At 40.1% G+C, this 20000-nt stretch overlaps 2 protein-coding genes across 3 annotated transcripts in view; both read left to right on the top strand.

Annotated features, from left to right (window-relative positions):
- The window catches only part of LOC138007473 (uncharacterized), a 16086-nt gene extending 5137 nt beyond the window's left edge, over positions 1–10949 (top strand). For both annotated transcript variants that reach the window (XM_068854414.1, XM_068854415.1), the window contains 8 exons: positions 362–485; positions 1704–1809; positions 2666–2734; positions 5074–5175; positions 5400–5435; positions 6418–6532; positions 9182–9268; positions 10563–10949. In XM_068854414.1, coding sequence (XP_068710515.1) covers positions 362–485; positions 1704–1809; positions 2666–2734; positions 5074–5175; positions 5400–5435; positions 6418–6532; positions 9182–9268; positions 10563–10687 — 764 coding nt within the window. In that variant the 3' untranslated portion in view covers positions 10688–10949. The remainder of the gene's footprint in view (positions 1–361; positions 486–1703; positions 1810–2665; positions 2735–5073; positions 5176–5399; positions 5436–6417; positions 6533–9181; positions 9269–10562) is intronic.
- An 8450-nt stretch (positions 10950–19399) lies between these two features.
- Positions 19400–20000, top strand: part of LOC138007472 (sec1 family domain-containing protein 2-like) — a 23643-nt gene continuing 23042 nt past the window's right edge. The window contains exon 1 of the mRNA XM_068854412.1: positions 19400–19593. Coding sequence (XP_068710513.1) covers positions 19411–19593 — 183 coding nt within the window. The 5' untranslated portion in view covers positions 19400–19410. The remainder of the gene's footprint in view (positions 19594–20000) is intronic.

Below are 20000 nucleotides of genomic sequence, written 5' to 3'. Positions count from 1 at the left end.
TGGTAGGCATCCCTTAAGGATAAAAGACTAAGCATTATAATCAGTATTTATGTGTGAATAATTTATGAACTTGAAAAAAGTCATAAAAGGAATTGCGTGACTTTCCAGCCTTCAATTGTAGACATTTCCTCCTGGCATTCCTTTTCTTCACCAAAAAGCAATGTTCATCACTGTAGACATTTATTGCAAACAATTTCAGTTTTTTTCCAACCTATAGAAATACAAGTGTCATTGGCTGAGGAAGAGAATATGTCACAGAAATCATTTTGCCATGTTTTGAAATTAGTCTGTGTCCATGGTCTACTTGCCTGTAAAACTGAATTTACTAATTTTACTAATTTATTAATAATAATTTTTCCAGGCAAGGACGAGTTTGGTAAAATTCTGGAAGAAAAAGCTGAAGAAGCTGGTGTTAGCGTAAACTATTTAATTGATGAGAAGGAACCAACAGGGACTTGTGCTGTGTGTATCACAGGAAAACACAGGTATTGGTCATGCCCCCTAAAAGAAGAAACAATATCTCTGCAAGCTCGTCTCTGTCCAAGCTGGGTTCTCATTAGTTTTTCCATGTAAATGGAGAAAAGATTGCTTTCCTTAGTAAATGAAGAGGGAAGGCCATCAATTTAGACTTTTTTAATGGTAAGACCTAACCCACTGACTCCCAAACTGCCTCCATTGACATGGAATTTTGTCTGGCATTGGACAGAGTAAAATCTATAACCGTAAACGTCCATGTATAAGCTGCACTTTTTTTCACAAAAGTGAAGCCATAAATCAAGGGTGCGGCTTATCTATGGATACATCTGTGTTTGGAGTTTTAAAAAACCTAATTAATATTCATACAACTTCTTAAGATCTCAGTAAAGAAACATAAAAGAAAGTGAGAGCATGTTGCTGTTGTTCATTGACTTTTTAATGAGTGATGGCTCCTAAAGGAGCCGTTTGTGTCTTCGAGTATTTATCAGCGAATCTTGCTCTCCAAGAGTTCTTTCAAGCAATTCATTTTTGCTTTACTCGAACAAGTAAACACCAACCCACAAGGAATCTCCATTCCTCCGCACAGCTGTTTGCAGTCTTCGCCCAGTCACTTCCATGCATATCTTTCCGCCACATGCGATAAAATACCACAAAATTCGCGAGTACTCGGGAGGTAAATGGCCTTCTGTTTCGTTGTCCTTGACCACCTTCTCGGCAAATTTGTCGACTGCATTATCAAGCTCCTGTTCTGCATGAATTTTTTCGCCTATTGCGGGTTTCCAAACATCTTTATAGATGTGGTCATGATACCCAGGCACTGGCCCTGGCCCAGACTCCTCCCCACATTTAAAGCTACTAAGCACTCGTTCGTTTTGTTTCAATCGAAGGAATTTCAACTTTATGGTGAAACCTTGATTGTTTGTCCTTGTTGGTTTATGGCAATAGAAAGTTACTTAAACTTCAAACTTTATTGTATGACATTTTTTTCCAAAATCTGCGCTTTTAAATTCGGGGTGCGGCTTATCTAGGGATGCGGCTTATACATGGACGGTTACGGTAATTTCAGTAGGTTAAGGATTTACATGTAACAATAGAGTATAATACTTAGCAATCGCATTGATCTCTTTTCTATTTCTGACAGTTCAATGCCCGTTTTGTTAGGCATTTGACTTTTGTAAACAACCTTACAGGACACTACTGCATTAATTGTTTCAAAATGTCCACAGATCTTTGGTGGCAAATCTGGCAGCAGCAAACTGCTACAGCAAATCTCATTTAGACCAGCCTGAAAACTGGGCATTTGTAGAAAAGGCTCAATATATCTACATTAGTGTAAGTATTTTAAGCATCACTTTGTTATGAAAAAGTAAACAAATAAATGCTACAACTAATAATTATACCTATTTGTTGTTGTCAGAACATTTCATTAGATCAGACTTATGATCAGTAATTTTATTTGAAGGGCTTTTTTCTCGAGAGAGGAAGAGTTGATTATGAGAATGGATCATGAATTATAGTGGCATGTGTTTTCTGCATTCAGTTTGCATAAAAAATAATACTAATTTAAATTATTGTACTCAGCCCTTTGGCTGAGATCTTTCTTGACTGCTTTTCTTTGTTGAATGAAAGGAAGTTCCTTGTTTCCAAGTACGTGTAAACATGGCAGCAACTGCCGTCTGCTGCCAATTGTCAGAGGCACCCAATGAAATGCTTTGGTTAAGTTCATATGTGTTCATAAGAGTCAAAGTCATCAGAAGAGTCCATTTGAGAAAATACATTGTAAATTGCTCAGTCACCCAAGAGATTTGCAACTAGGAAAAAACTATTCCCCCGTATTTCTGCAAGGGGGTATTATTTTTTGATACTTAAGAGCATTTTCGGGAAGCAAATACGGATGTAATTTCATACAAGTCAGCTTTCTCTCTTTAAGTTTTTGTAAGGCACCAAGTTTTAGTCTGGTTGAAGTTGAACTTGGGAGCCGCAGTATAGTGGTTTGATGCTCAACTCACTAAGCAAACAAATCAGACCTTCATAAAGGCTTCCACCTTCATTGTCATTTTGGTAATACTTGTCAATGGTAATTGCCTAAATGCCATTTGATTTCAGTTTGAAATCCAAGGGGACATACCAGTAGTATTTTGTTTGAACAACCCAACAGTAACAATTGGGTGTTATCTATTGTTTGCAGGGTTTCTTCCTAACAGTGTCTATTGAATCAATTGTAACAGTAGGAAAGCATGCTGCTGAAAAAAATAAGGCAAGTAAAATGATGCTCAACTGTGTGGGCATTTTTGTTGAAGGTATTTTGAAAGATAGATTGGATTTCTAATCTGACATTTGAATTTGGTGGTCAATAGAAGAAACACTTGTGTAATGTGTTCAACCTCATAAGTGAAACATTAGCATGTTTGTACTTGTGCATTTTCTAATATTCGCGACAAGAGTGAATTCTTTCACTGATTATAGACCTGTGAACATTTAACTAATGAGAGATAAAAATGTTCTATTCACGCTTCACAATCTTCAGAGCCAATGACTTCATGGCTCAGTTGACCAATAACATCCACCTATACTCACTAATCATCTTAGCAAGAAAAGTTGTACTGAGTCTCATGTAAACAACTGTGTACACAAATCATTTGACTCTCAGACCAATGACTTGAACTTGGGTCTCCAAATTATTGTTAGTCTACAACAACAGTCCTTTTCATCCAGGACCTGTAACATAACTATGGAACTGCTTCTCTCCAATGATGTGGGGAACTTGCAATTATTATTTTAAAATCAGTCAAGAACCACTTGATGTCCATTTGAACTTGCAGCAGCCTTAATCTGAATGTTTGTTATAATCTCTTTGTCTCCTCCTTGTTTCATCGAGTGTTCTTTATCATGCACTAGTAACCCCATTCAGCATATAATGTGCACTCAGCACTCATTGACAGATAAAACCAGTCTATGAAAAACCTTTCGCACATAGCACTGCAAGGACATTACCTCTGAGCTTTCACTTACGTTTATTATCATTGAGTCACGTTGTAAAATAGCCTGTAGAGCAGGCGAGATTTCTTCGAGCGAGCGCTGACATCGTAAAAAGTTCACCCACCATCTTGAATTTTTCCCTTACCGCACCCTACAAACGAGTCATCGATGATATCAACAGACAAACAACACACTGATTTATTCTCACAGTACTGCCCAATGTATTCTACAATACAGGTACAGACCTTAGACCTATAGATGGATCGAAACACACATATCACTGTTTAGTCTTCCCAGCCAATTACATCTAGGCTCAACTGACAGTCGACCAATAACATCACAAATAAATAGACCAATGACATCTACTTCTTCTTATAGTATCTACTGATGTTACACAAATGACTTGACTCTGAAGATAACCTCCACTCGACAGGTTGTCAAAACGTCACTCAGTGTCATCTCAAACAGTCCTTCTCAGGACTACACTCATGTACACTCACCCGGATGATCCTACTTTACTTAATTATGATAAATCCAGAAATATCTAAACATAACTTGTCAGTTTTGCTCTGTGAAAGCTCGCAATAAATGTAAGTTGAAGTATTGTAGAACTTAGTAAGTAACATGTTTTCAAACTTAACTTGTTTTGTGTGAGAGTAACAAAAACTCAAATTTATTTCAAAGTGTTTACAAGTAGTTCACTCAACTTTTCTTCGTGTATATGACCTTTCCTTACCTTGTAAATTAATCACACCGACAAAAACAAGTCGAAATTCGCCAAATGACAACAGCCGAGAAGAGTAATGGCCGCCACTTACAAACACTCATTCCCAGGGTCCTCTCCCTTCCTAACAGAGACCATGTGACAAACACTTGGCTCTCGCATACAAATAAATAAAGAAAAAAATATTGCCGGTGCTGACAAAGTGTGGGGAAATCCCACACAAAAGCTGTTAAATTTGCCCATTAAGAACTTTTTATTGTTGCTATAAACCATAGCATCCCACATAAACGCCTTTAGGCATCTTGCCTTCTCTGTTGCTGCCTTCTTGATACTGTGCTTGACAATGAACAGCCTAGATGTGCTATGATTGGATGAAATGAAAATGACGTGGAGCATAGTTTTGTTTACCACCGGCTGTTACAAACTCTGTAACTTGCCAGGCCATTGAACATGAAGATGCACTTTAAAAGGCGTGGTACCTTTAACACATGTGGATGACTTGTCAATCAACCCTGGGCGTATATACACCCCCGCGAAAATTTGTGCAATGAGAAGCCCCTAACTGCAATTTGTGAGTAACATAAGATGTCGTAAGTCGTCGCTTAAAATCCCCAGTCACTCACTTTTCTTGCCCTAGAAATATCTTTCAGGGGTCCCCTTTCTGTGTTGGTGTTTGTTGGATTATCGGTGGTGCTTGATTGGATTTGAATGCAGATTGGAGCAACCCCATTTATTGTTCATTGTCTTGTTTAAGTTTTAAAAGACGTGGCCAATAATGTAATATTAAAAATACCAAAAAACAGGGATCCATTGACTTTCTTTGTTAGTGGAAATATTGTAGTGTATCATCTGGAGTTTGAAATGGTTTTTACAATTAATGTCATGTATTGCAGGTTTTCTTAATGAATCTGTCAGCGCCATTTTTATGCCAAGTATTCAAAAAGCAAATGATGGATGCCATGCCTTTTGTGGACATTCTTTTCGGAAATGAAACTGTAAGTATAGCAAAGTCATGGCCTTGATACTCCATTCCTGAGACAATGGTGTCTAGGGATGTTTGGTCAGGTCTTGGTTGGCAAAATTAATTTATTTTGGTCACAGAAAAGCTTCTCATGGTGTATCTGAAGTTCCCATGATGAACCTTGAAAGTTACTTTCAATTGAGACTTTGAATATTCAGCTCTTGTTAATGATGAAAATTTTACATTTTCAATGGATAGGAAGCCGGCATTTTTGCAAAGGAACAAGAATTTGGAGTAAGTACTCTCAAACTATTCTCGTTTAGTCCAGGCCAGAATTTTAAGGAGAGATTGCTTTGGGGCTGGTACTGTTGCATGCCTGTTACTACACATGTAGATGAAATGTAAGTCTTGGTCATTTTCAAGAAAATACACCACAAGAAGAACCAGACTTACTTATAGTAATGACAGTGATACCGATAGTGAGAGTGATAAATTATTCATCTTTATTGGGGCAATTTTCATGACGGGAAGATCAACTGCGCAGTATCAAAAAAGGACACTTGTTGGTGCATTGCACTCAACAGGATTGTTGTCTTGAATCGTAACTTTGTAAGTTGCATTCATTAATCTTTGTATCAAAGGAAAACCGAAGCATGTCTGGCCACAGTTGTTTGAATGCTGGATATTTTTATCCGGTGGATAAGTCACTATCTGTCATTTCTTATCTCTGCAAAGATTTCAGTATTTGCCCTCATAACTGTACATATACACACTTCTAAGGACATCTACAGTGTAGTTAAAAGGTGTGTAAGAACATCTTGGCCAACGTTTAACTTGAAGTATTAAAATATTTTATGATTATTATATAAACATCAATGAAATACCAAGGGAGCTTTCTTGCGAAAACATAATAACATGTTATCTCCACACGTGAAAAGATCACTGTTGCTATGGTTACATATGAAAATCGCGCCTTTCGATGTCTTTTGTGATGCCTTTTCACTCGCTGCGATCACTCGTGAAATATTTTTAAACACTCTATGAGAAATTTCGTATCTCTGCGTGGCCATGTAATATCCTCTATTTATCTGGAATGTGACTTATCCACTGGATAAAGATATCCGGCTTTTGAACAACCAGGGCCTGTTTTGTTAAGTTGTCAAAATAACAAATAAACAGGATAGTTCCAATCCTTTGGCAAAAAGGCATCTTCCAGGTGACTACCTGTAAAAAGGTGTTTCTCTTTAATCTGGTTTTATTTCTATAAATTCAACAGACGGAGGACCTTAAAGAAATTGCCCTGAAAATGTGCTCTTTGCCTAAAGTTAATGAAAGCCGTTCTCGTATGGTTGTGATTACACACGGCAAGGAACCAGCTATTGTTGTTAAAGGTAACTTTACCATTCAAGGGGCATTTTCATGAGTTTTTGCCATTTATCTGGGCAAAACTTTTATCACTTATACCTTAACTTGTGCATAAAACACTTCTTAGATCCATAGTGAATCGAGGGACACGTTATGAAACCTTAAAAGCTTCAAAAGCGAGAACAATGCTGTCGCAATCGATGTTGAATTGACCGCGACAGTGCACAATCTTTTGTTTTTGCTTCGTGCAGGTTCACAAATTAGTTGCGCATAATTTAATCGAAAGATTTGATTGGTTATCTTCTCTCAAAAAAAGGTGTGTTTTTGTGCAGGGTCAAGTCCAACAATACAGACAAAAAAACACAAAAAGACTTGTCGAGTTTCATAACCATCTTAATGCATTAACTGTTAGGACTAAAGAAGAGTTTTTAAGGGTGATGTTTTTGGAAAGTCTATCTACAAGCAGTAGACGATAACCAGGATCAAGCTCAATCCCATTGGTAACAATTTCTCATACCAGACTTGTGATTAGCTGAAAAGGCCTGGTTTCGCGGGAAAATCAATCTGAAAATAATTGGATGTGTAAAAACGCCGTTTCACAAATGCAATGAAGTTGTTCGCTCCTAGTCATGGGTAGTCTCCTTAGCAACCGTTATTTGCGATGTCACGCGACGCTCCCTCGAAAGAAACTTTGGGTAGGAGCGTCGCGTGACATCGCAACAAAAAAAAAAAACGGCTGCGAAGGAGACTGAATCAGTACTTGTTTTACCGTTACTCCAAGTCGAAGTGCGTAAACTCGGAATTTTCTTAGCCTGTTTTTGAAATTACAAAGTATTTTGGAAAAAAAGAAATGAGCTGCGGAGAGAAGATTGCGATTATGAACTTATTGAGTCTGCTCCTGCCATCTCCAGCACTTCCCTGTTTGGCATATGCTGCTGCCATCTGATGCGGAAGATTCTTCTGAGGCACTTGGTCTGGAAGATATTAAGTTTCTTTTCCTCTCCCTTTGTCATCTTCCATCGTTTCACAACCATAGAGAAGCACTGAAAGCACTAACGTCTTGAAAAGAGCCGCCTTTGTCTTTCTGCTGATGTTTCTTGCGCGTCAGATTTTAATGAGCCTGTTGAAACTTGCATACGCCCGTTCTGTCCTCTTCTTGATGTCCAATGTTGCTCCTCCGTCCTTAGTCACTTGCGCCCCCATGCAGTTAGGTAAAACTGTCAACTAACTCCACAATGCTTTCTCTCACTCTCAGTCCTTCATTATTGCTGCCGTTGACCTTCATCCACTTGCACGTCTGTGGGTTCAGCTTCAAGCCTACCCTGCTTGCATTCTCCTCTAGCCTGGCTATTTTTTCATGCGCTGTGGTCTGCCCTTGATGTTAGTAGAATTAGGTCGTCTGCGTAGTCAGTGTTCTCCAGTAGCGCTGTAAAGTCCCATCTGATACCTGTTCTCTGTCCGTCCAACGTCTACCCCATCACCAAGTTAATGACCCTGAGAAACAAAAATCCCGACATCCAACATCCCTGCTTCACGCCGGTGACCACCAGGAATCTCTCCGTTATTTTTCCTTCGTCAATCACTCCGCATGTAAATCCGTCATACAGCGCCTTCACCAGTCCTCAGTCCTATCAACTTGTCTGGAATTCCATGTGCTTTAATGATTCTTAAGGCTGTCTCTGTGCACCGAGTCGAACGCCTTCTCGAAGTCGACAAAATGAAAGTACATGGTTTTATTCCATTCGTCAACTTGTTCCAAGATATTACGTAGGATGAAGATCTGCTCGACTGTGCCTCCCCCTGGTCTAAATCCTGTCTCCTCTTTCCTCAGCCTGTGGTCCACACCGCCTTGTATTCTGCTAATCAGAATCTTTCCCAGCACCTTGCTAGCAATAGGTAGCAGCGTCACTCCTCTCAAGTTTCCACATTGCTGTAAATTCCCTTTCTTCAGTATCTTGCATATCAGGCCCTGTTTCCACTGCTCCGGCAGTTTCTTTTCCCGCCAAATCAGGTCAAAGAGTTGCCTGAGTTCCACACAGGTGCTTTCTGTATCAGCCTTCAACAGTTCTGCTGTTATTTGGTCGACTCCTGGTGCCTTCCCATTCTTGAGAGTTTGCACCACCCTTTTGATTTCCTCCTCTGTTGGTGGTTCTGTGTCGATATTCAGCTCCCCCTCCCCCACTTCCTCATCTGTCGGTGGGTTTGGTGGTACCTCCCTATTCGAGACTCCCTCAAAGTGCTCCTATGAACTTTATGTAATTAAAAACACTCACAACACCGTGAAAGTGTCTCTGTATAGCACTCATTTTGCCCGTTATTTCGAAGTTCCTTGAAGCAAAACACACTTATTGCAACGCAACGACATCCGCAGCGCGGGAACGCGGTCGACAAGGGGCAAAAAATCACTTTCTCTTTTCTGCTATTTAACAATTAGACCACTAGCCCGCAAAGGCTACTGGTCAATAGCCCATGAGACGAAGCCAAATGGGCTATTGACCATGGTGCTCTGTGATAAGGCGTGACTATCTTTTTTTATTATTTGTGCAAAATGCTTTATTGTGCAAGTCTGAATGTGTCAGTTGGCCCTAAATGAAGTCTTAATACTTGCACGCCGCATTTTTTTTCAATGAATCTTGATTTTGGCGGTGATTAACCACTGTATGATCACTTTACAGATGGAACAGTCACCGAGTATCCCATCGTACCAATCAAAGAAGAGGATATAGTGGACACCAATGGAGCAGGGGACGCTTTTGTTGGAGGTGAGATCAGGAAAGTCAGTGATGAATTGTAGCTGTATTTCATATTGGAAAAAGCCTTTTCAAGTTGAAATGGCGTTTGGACTTCGGTTAGTCGTTGCGTTTTGTTGCTCGTGGCACAAGGATTATTAGGGACTTTGTTAGATTCTAGGACGAGAACGAGTACGAGATTTGACTGCCCGTTTTTAGAGAAACTACTTGGAAAATTTATAACCCGTACGATTAATCTTACTCGTTGTTAGCAGCATAGGTTGCTCAGTGATTCTTATTTCTGGTAACTGAGCCTTTTTGCTGATCGTATCACGTTTTTCCCGCCAAAATGACGCTGGTTTGCGCGCACTTCTATGAGAAAATCTCGAACTCGTAGTTGTTCTCGTCCTGGAATCTAAAGCTCTCTTTGGTCTTTTCCGATTCTTGTTTCGTCAAGTTTTTTTCACTTATTTGATTTTCACTGGACAAGGACAAGATTGAAACGGATTGCATTTGGGTAATCTTGAAAAGAGTCGGCCGTCGTTTTGCAAGTTTATGGTGTACCCGGAGCAAAACCTCTCGGAGCAGAGTAGAGAACCAATGAACTAAACCCACGTATGGCGCCGAGTCTAGTCTGGGAATCGAACCACTACGCCATCCGTGCACTCAGGCCAGACTCGGAAGAGTAGTGATAACATGGCCAAGCAGGGCGCACAACAACAACAAGAAGTTTATTTCTTTCTTAAAAGGATCAAAGAACAATTTAGAGCTTTAGGTAAAGGTAACCGTGGAAAGGCCTTTCCCAAATGTATTTTCGATGAGTTTGATGCCAAGGAATGATCGATGGAAGAACTGGAATATTTTAGCCATGTAGGACTGTTTCTTTCGTCAAACAATTTCGATGCAGAACGCAACAACAGGTTGCAATATTAGTGGAGACACTTCACCTTCTTGGGGTGTTATTCCTAATATCACACACACTGCAGCCCCCCCCCCCCCCCACCCTTATCAGTGTTGCTAGCAATACAAAATAATGCTGAAGACTTGAACAGTCAACATTGAAAGGAGAAGAGGGAGGGAGGAAGGAAGTGGGAAAGGTTGGAATTCTAGATCCTGCAAGTATTGAAAGCTAGAAAAGGTTCTTTTTTAAACGGGAGTGTCTCACCAATTTTGCAACCTGTTGTAGCCCTATAATTGAGTGCACTTACGAAGGCAGATTTGGGCTTCTATACGCGCCTGCTTGACGCCTGATTCAAATTTTCTTGTTTCCCAAATAATAGCAACGCGTTTACCAAAGTAACCTTTGATTCAATTCTCATTTTTGCAGGATTTCTCAGTCAGCTTGCACAGGGGAAGTCCATTGACGACTGTGTCCGCTGTGGACACTATGCCGCCAATTACATGATTCAGCAGTCGGGGGTTACATTCACGCAGCCTCCGAATTTCTCTTAGGTTTTCTAAACTCTGCAAACCTCTTCCCTAGGATTTTACGTTCACATCGAATTCTTGTTTTTTTCCTTGAGGAAGGAATCAACGAATTCAGTGTTGTCGAAATAAAGCAATTTTTGAATTTTATCTTCCATTGATTTCTCAGGCCTGCTTTTCAAATGTGACGCGAGGGTTATCCTTAGCAACTTACGCGAAAGTATTAATTTGTTGTAAACTGGTGCCTTTTGTACTAACAGTCGCTATTAATAAATCAAGAGGATGCTTAGTTGTCGTTTGTTGCTTTGTTATTGTGCTTGGGTCGCTAATGAAAACCAACCTTTATCGCTGTTATATCCGATTTCGTTAATGTGCGAAGAACAACAAACTGTCCGTGTCTTTTAACTTGATAGCGTCAGTTTAAAGAACTCGAGTTACAAGGGCGTGAAAGGAACGCAAGAAGAATAAATAGTCTCATACGCTCTTAAAACGCCTCTCAAAGGGGGCGTACGTTGTTACTTCAAATTGTTTCAGCTTTGTTTTTTTTTTTCTAGCACTCTTTCCTCTTAAAAATATTCTTGAATTAGCATAAACAACTTTACTAATGGCAAACTTGTTTTATCCCTAGTGTACACTTCTTTTTAATCCACTTATATTACCGAAACTACCCACTCGTAAAACCCTGGCGAGATCTATGACATCAAAAACTACTTTGTGATGTCATCTCAGCAATGGACCCAGGCCCCGCACTTGCTCGGTTATTGGTTCAGGAAGCAGCTTTTACAACTGCTCTCGATGTTGGTTCAGAAAATAATTGACAGATGATGTTGAAGGAAGGAATATACGTTAAAATTGACAACTGCATCCAGGTCGCGACCGATAAGTCATCTCGGTGACAGGAATTTAGAGAGAAGCCCAAAGTTTTGCCTGGGGGGCTAGGGGTGTGAACAAATGAGACGAATTTAAAACGATTATTTTGAAATGAGAGCCGAAAGTAAATACGCCATTGCCACTAAGTGATTAGCTGAAAAAAGATCGCACCAGAAAGGAAAAAAAAAAAGCAATCGTGATTGCACTCATGACTTGGACTCTATTGTACGTAGTTCCGTAATCCAGCCTTCGGGCTGTCATGGAGAATTTTTTAATAAAATATCTATCTATTTATCTATATCTATCTTCATTTTCCCGCGCTTTCATGAAGTTACAAACAATTTAAATTTATTAGAATTCCTATTCGTTCATCGCGTCTTATGCGCTTCTTGTGATTGGACAGAGTAATTACTCTCGCTTTTTTAGACAGCTTATGAAACCGCTGCATGAACACAGTACTAACCTATCAACATGAATAGCGCCGTCGCACGGTCAGCTCGCTCAAACCTTTGAAAAATTAGTTTTTTTTTAATTGAGCACTGGAACCGCAATGCTTGGACATTCCCCCGGTGAAATAAAGTTTTCCAATTTATATTTCGTTTTACGTCATACAATTTAAACTTTTTGGGTCTACCTGTGAACACGCGCAAATTTTAGGCGCGAGACAATCGGAATAACGTCACAAAGGGGCTTAATGACGGCAAAGAGGAAATTAAACGCGAAACTTTTCATTTGCACGGTAGTTTAAGAGGGGAGAGGACACGTTTTATTGCCGTCCATATAAAAGTTGTAAAACTACGGTTATTTTCGTTTCTTAAGGTAGGAAATCGGTGATTGTACGTAACTATTGCAATTTTCAGCCCGAGAGTGGAGGAACCTAAAAAAATCAGAAACACTTTATAAAACTTTTTACGCGTAAGTTAAATGCAGCAGAAAACTATTGCTCTGTATTCTGTTTTGGGGAAAACATGCATAATTGATTTTAATAGTGTCTACCTTTAATACAAGACAGGTATAGCACAATGAAGGGAGCAATTATATTGGTCTTCACTTCACTTCACTTCACTTCAGCTAGCCCTACTGGTCATTCATTATCCCAGTGCAGCTATGTCTTGAACGGCTATTCGTGGCGATTTATCCCTTTGACCGTGCATAGCGGTAAGTCATGCTATATTCAGTTATTCCAGTGCACCCTTTTCGATCCTAGGATACACTATAATTACGGATACATAAAGAGCTGTACGGGGCAATGTCACGCAAAATGATGTAATTTTCACGACACCTGAAAATGCCCAAAAAGTAGAATGGAACATGGCAATAACCACCTAAAACTGTTGAACAAGATAAAAGGAATACAACTAACGGAAAGAGAATAATGGATGGACACAAAATGGACAAGATTGAAACGGATTGTATTTGGGTTATCTTGAAAAAAGTGGGCCCGACGTTTTTCAAATTTAAGGCAAATCATGAATCGCCTGGATAAGGGTCGTTTTTGCTCAGAATCATCTACTTTGTGATGCAACAATAATTTTATCAGTAAAGGAATTCCACATTACCATTTTCGAGTTTTAAACTTGTGATTAACTAAAGATTTCCCCGAAACATCCTAAAATAACGTGATATAGCCCCTTTAACAACGAAGTTTGGTTCGTTTCATGAATCATGAACTGCCGGCTCTTTTGTATGGTTATCTATCGAGGTTAACTATCAATGGAGTTATTTCAGTAGAGTTTATGACTTAGAGTTAGAGTTAACGGCTTCCAAAATCCTGAATTCAAGATTTTGGAAACTTAACTCTAGCTGAATGAATGTTTCAGTGCCGAATTGAATGTTTGAATTGACCACTTGAATGTTTGAATTGACAAATTGAATAAAAGAACAAAGCGAACATAACAATACCTAATCAACAAGGCCTAATCAGAATGACAATGGTTCTCTTGTCTTCCGCCATTTTAGTCCAGTATATGAAAGTCTACCCAAGATTTGGATTTAAAAACAACAAGTTTGAATTTTGGCGGGGGTACTTTTTCGTAGTCTCAGAATTTTTGACATAATGGTGACGGACGGACAACATTTACGTAAAGGTACGATCGAATGCGCGTAGTTTGGAACTGATCAAAAGTGCGGACCAGAAGAAATTGTTGTTGAAGGCAAACGAGTCACAAAGATCTGACATTTCAAAACATGAAATAAAGAAAAGGAGACGGAAATTGCTTTAACAATAAATCGGTGACAAACAACAAAAAATATCCACAGCGTGATTGGCGCCTTCGGCGAAGCAAATTTCCCTTTCGTAAACGGTCGTTGCCATTTCTCAGAACGGTCGTTGCCATTTGAAACGGTCGATGCCATTTATAACGGTCGACTACACACTTCACTTCAAAGAAAATTAAAAGAAACAAACTAAGAAAAAATATTAACAAAAGTTAAGACAAAAAAGGAAAAAAGAACATTTATAAAAGAAAAACTGGAGGAAAAAAAGAGTCCGAAAATTTCAAGACTCGAACCCTTAACCCGAACCCTAACTCATATGACCAGCGCGAGACAAAACTCCCAGTAACCGGAACCTTTTGAGTTCTTAGACCTAATGAGTGTAATTCAGAGCTAAAAAATGGCATCGACCGTTTCAAATGGCAACGACCGTTCTGAGAAATGGCACGTGACGACCGTTTCAAATGGCAACGACCGTTTACGAAAGGGAAATAAGCTTCGGCGAATGAAGCATATAAGCATGCATAAAGCTCATGCATAACGGATAGCAAGGCCCAATTCAAAATCCAATTAACACTAATCCGCGAATAAATAACAACTGAGGTTTGAATTTGCTCGTCCAAAAAATCTAGGATGAGCTTCATCGGGCTTTAAAGAGATGGGCCCAGATTAAAAATTCATGAGCTTCAAATGAATTATTCAAAAAATCCGTCGGTTACAGTGATTCCTTTAATTAATTTTAGGATCTTTAACCAATGTAATCAATGTTAAAACAATTACTGCAATGAATAACAATAACAATAACAATAATAATAATAATAATAATAATAATAATAAAAATAAACACTGACAAAGTGCTGAAACATGATCGGCCAGATATTACTCTAGTGCATAGACACACAGAAATGGACACTTACTGACATAGCTGTGCCAGCGGACCAGAACATCACCAGAACTGAAGAGGAGAAGGTTGAAAAGTACTAGGAACTAACATTTGAAACGTCTATGGAACACGAGGCTTTCCTTTCCTATCCCGCCGGTTGTTGTGAAAATTAGAGGCGTAAATGTTCCATATTCGACTTCAAGGACTCGACTTGAGTACTGGCGCTTTTCTCGGTCTCATGCAAACGGTAGATCTGTTGTGGTTCTAGGTCCCTGAAGGATTCAGCATTCGGGTGACATACCCTAACATAAAAAAGGCTGATCTTTGGTGTTCCCAAAACCTACGTGCATGAGTATCCAATCTTGCATCTTGCGCTCTGTTAGACCGTCTACTCAACTGTTCTCCAGAGACATGTTGAAGCACAGGTTCATTTACTACATCGTTACAAACAGTCCTCAGAAGCTCAGCTTCTAAATATAAATCTCTAAGTTCATTGTGACGCTGAATGACAAAACCGCCCCTTTTGCAGATCATTGCATGGTCTACAGTGAACACCTCCCCGCATACACAAGTTGTTTGAATGTCGTGGCCGGTCAAAGCGCAACTTGATCACGTCACAGAACTGCGTTTTGTTGAGGTTGAACCCCAACTCTTGAAGAGGAAGGAATGTTAGCCACATCGATGACCCTTTCTCCGTGGCCAGATCTAGTGAGCACCTAGTCTTCTTTGGCGCCACCTCCTTTATCCTCTCCGCCCTGCGTTCAAGATCCTTCGCCCTTTCTCCTCTCACTGCTTGCTGAGTTGATTTAATAGGAGAGTCATCTGGCAGCTGATGCGTCTGCGATACGATTTGTTCAACAAGGGGCATGGTCACTTTGACTGATGACGTATACTCGCGATGAGCTTCATTACACGGGTTTCCCAGACTCAGACCTCCCAAGCGGACTGGCAACGTTAGTATTTCCCTGTGCAGCTGGCCACGCTGCCGTTCTGTAACGGCAGGAATGAGGACACGAGATATTGCGTCCTACAGTGGCTCAAGCAGATCCTGAATATCTGGGAGAGTTCTTAGGAAATAAGTCCATCGGTGTTTTAAGCGAAATGTGTGCGCAGCATAACACGCCTGAGGATGAGTGACAGTGATCTCTGCTAATATTCTAATTTCACTGACCCAGTTGGTCACCTTGTCAGTTACATAGTCCTCTACAAACTCACGTGAACCTATCGTCGCTCCCAAATGCTTCTGACCTTGTACCGTTACATTAACCGCTATTTCTTTACACTCTCCTTTCAAAATGGTCTCCTTAGTTGGTTTGGCTATAATCCAACGCTTCTTATCATTCGGATAGTAATCGAAATCTGGACCAATTGCGTTCAGGGTGTCCCAACACATCTTGATTTCAGTGACAGCGTCAGCTCCACTGGTCTCATGTGCAAAACAAAACTGCTTGATCTTACATGCCCTCTGAAAAATCGTAATAAAAGGTTGAATACTTAACGCGTACAATCCCATGGCGAGGGGATAACCTTGTGTTGTTCCTTCAGCAAATGGCATTTCCTGACCTCCAGTGATGAATAGAGGTGATAACCGTCTATATAGGTATTAATTGTATAGACAGCAATAATTGGGCACAGATTTTATGTAGTGCTGCCGCTATATTGAGTGAATTGATTGCATTTGGCGCATCAATTAGCAAAACGCCGTCGATGCTATCAGCTTCGAAGATACTGTGCATTTCGTGTATAGCAGCTTCACTGCCAGACTTCTGTTCAGCACACAGCTGCAGAGATCCGTTAGCTTCTACGACATCCTTCTTAGCGACAATCGTGACACACTTTCCGATGATACGCCTTATCAACTCGCCAATTCCTATTGGTCTAACCGCACCTTCTGCTTTGTCCAGGGGGATCAAACGACTTGTCACTAGTGGTTCTATGCTACTTAGATCGATATACTGTACACACAAAATCTTTGCCATTGTGGCTATCGCGTGTCACAGTCTTGACGATGACTGCATAAAAGATTTGCTAGCGAGTGTTCTTCGAAAACCGTTCGCGTCCACTCCAGATGGACTCCCCGCTCCTTTGGTTCGCAAAGCAGCTTGCCTGATCATATCACCGTTAATCTCTGAATAGGGCGTGTCTGGTATTGCATCATCGATTGGCCCAAAAAGGACTGAGCCTAATTTGGCTGGTTGTGGATTGGGATGTTTCTGCTTAAGCTGCTCCATTACCTCATCAGACTTCGTCAATAATAATAATAATAATAATAATAATAATAATAATAATAATAATAATAATAATAGTAATAATAACAACAACAACAATCATATAAAGATTTAGCCAAGCCTAAAAACAATAAGTTAACCTGACTTGGGCCTGCGATCCAATCGAAAACCTGTTCAGCGGTCAACTTTAGAAAGACAGCTGACCTTTATAAGCTTTAAACTTGATCATGCGATATGGTCACGTGATACTGGTCAGCGGATACCTTGTTTTGACAGGTGTCAATTAACCATAACATGGATGTGCAATATCAAAGATGTCCCCCCCAAAAAAACGCGGGTTGCACCACAGAGTTTCACAGTACAGTCACACGGTGACCAAAACCAAATTTTCTTGCACAGATTAGCGTTAGACACATCATACTCGTAAATTTGACCATTTAAGCTTTTTAGCGTCACCCCAAAAATTGTACCATTATGCCGAAAATTATGCTCGTGTGATGCTCGCTGCAATTTTGCCCTTGAATCAAAAGCACCACCCAAACGAGTCCCCAAAGATTTTATCTAAAATGTGTAAAGCATGTTAATACAAGTATTGTATGTCAGCAATTTGGTCTATGTTTATCTCTTGTTGTATTGAAGCATTAATGAACATTCAATATAGTCTTGAAGCGCAAGGTCTTGCAAATGTCCAAACGGGACTTGCCACGTTGTGATTGTTGTCAGGATGACTGCCAAACCTGATGGACCTGGCACAGTAACCAAGCCTCTAACATTTTCACTGAAAATAGGGAGAGTATGGTGCTCAACTCGTGCGGCTCCGCTAATAATAATTTTTTCTTGCAGGGTCCCTGTCCCAGATATTCGCCATATTAGGCAGTGCGTTGACATTGTCACTGGTTGCAATAAGTACTAGAGTTACCCTCTGGCCGAAGCTGCGCAGGACATCTAAGACCAATCATGACAGCGTAAATTCCTCGTACATTTTTACACCAATAGGTTTAACCCCCCTCTACGTACATCGCATAACGCAAGCAAGAATAAGAAAGGCTGAACGAAGACTCACAGAAGTTTGTGCAAATATCAGTTTTGCACAGAATAACGATTCAAACATTGAATCGCAATTTAAATCTGATTTGTGGAAGAAAAAGCGTGAAAGAAGCGAAAAGAGGAAGGAGAGACTTGCAAAAGGACCTAGGATTGACCCGGAAAAACTAAAAAGAATCAACCACGAATGGCGATTGATTTATGGGTTTGAAAACCCAGATCTCTTTCACGTTGAAAATGAACTTGACAACATTGTTAGTAAGCTGCCATATGTCCATGGAAAGAAAAGCAAAACTATAAGGTTTGATGACTCTGTTCACGTCGAATACATTGAGAAGAAGAACACCGGTCGTCGAATGAGTAAATGGAAGTCACCAATCGATGCGTCTAAGAGCCCCATCCCCAAGTTCACATCTGGTGGGGACGTTACCGTCTAAGCAAACATTTCACTTTCAAACACTGCGTCTAGCTGTCATCGTGCACGATAAACTTGTTTTGAATTATAGAAACGATATTAAATTTTATGATTATGGCGTTGTTTTTATTGTGGTCATTCTTTTTGGAGAAAGATAAATCTTTTGTACACCTCATTAAAATATTAAAAAGTTTCATTGATACGCCTCAAATGTGATCAAAAATGGAAAGGCTTAGCCCCTAAGTAATGCGACGAATTTCCTTTCCAAAACGCCAACCTTGACTTAAGTTTTAACCCATGATTCAAAGCGGGGCTTAGTGGGAGTCTTGAAGTAAGAAAGAGTTTTATTATAAGTAGAAGAAGACGATCCCAAAAGTTACAAAGGCCTCTATTAGCAAAGATTTGAAGAGTCCTGTATCAGCATGAATGGCTATCATCCCTCCCCATGAATGTCTGATGACGCTTTTTTTTTCTTGACTGGATGTCTCAATGCTTTGTACCCTGCTTCCATAATGCATGCTTGCTATCCTCAATGCATGCATGCATACATATACATGCATACCTGATTTTCTTTGCCTGCATGCTTGCATGAATGCCTTTCCGAGAGCATGTATGCATAGTGCCGTCTTGCCACAACTACGATATACCTTGAAAAGACCTAGAATTTATTTTCGAATATCGAAAACGGCAGCTCGAATTCGGAGCACGGAAAAACATCAACAAGGGTTTTAATAACCCTGTTAAGGTTGACACCGCGAATTATGCAACCTCGTTCCCAGGGTCTCTCTTCTCTGCCTCCATTGTTGAGAAAAAAAACGTCAAACCGGATCTCCCAGAATCTGGGAGGTTCACCAAATTTGTGGTAGGGGAGGGGTGGCAATGTAGGCCTCGTCGACATTGCGAGGAAGGGAATTAGCACGCAATTGATTTTGTGGCCAGATGACTATGGACAAAACGTTTGAGGGAAGTATTTTATGTAGTACACCTGGCTATGGTAAAACCTCAACGTCAATGGAGGCAGAGAAGAGAGTCCCTGGGAACGAGGTTGCGGGTTATAGTGCGCGCGGGAGACTGAGACTGAGCTCACACTATAAACATGGCGGCCAAAATTTCACCAGAACGTGGAATAAGCTCAGCGTGGCAAAAACTTTTAACTGTGGTCAACAATGCTCTTGTTTACCTTGATGTAAGAGCAGCCGAATGGGTGCACTGGTGTGGTAATTTTCAGGAATTGTTAGAAGCAGGAGCTCTTAATGTCTATGATATTCCTTCAGGGAGAGTGAGTGAATAACTGATAAATGGTCCAGATGCCGGAAAAAATTGTGCTTTTGGTTCTCTCTCTCTCTCTCTCTCTCTCTCTCTCTCTCGTAATGAGAGGGTTGTCCAATACAGCGACATAATGAGATTCATGGCACCTCACAATAGACATCACAAAGTGTCCCCCAACCTTAATCCTTAAAAAATAGTAACAGTTTTGCGAGACATAAAGAGCAGGACTTTTTGTGACACTTTGTGATGTCTATTGTGACGTACCAGGAATCTCATTATGTTGGTGTATTGGACATGTATATAGGGTGTAATGAACTTAAACTTCCAGTAATTTCCCTTTTCTGCCAAGTCTGTTTAGCTTGATGTACACTTTTATGGTTACAGTAACAATTTTTCATGGGTAAATTAACCCATTGA

The sequence above is a fragment of the Montipora foliosa genome, chromosome 6 (assembly GCF_036669935.1).
Source record: "Montipora foliosa isolate CH-2021 chromosome 6, ASM3666993v2, whole genome shotgun sequence".
NCBI classification, from domain to species: domain Eukaryota; kingdom Metazoa; phylum Cnidaria; class Anthozoa; order Scleractinia; family Acroporidae; genus Montipora; species Montipora foliosa.
This window is presented reverse-complemented; position numbering and strand designations above follow the sequence as displayed.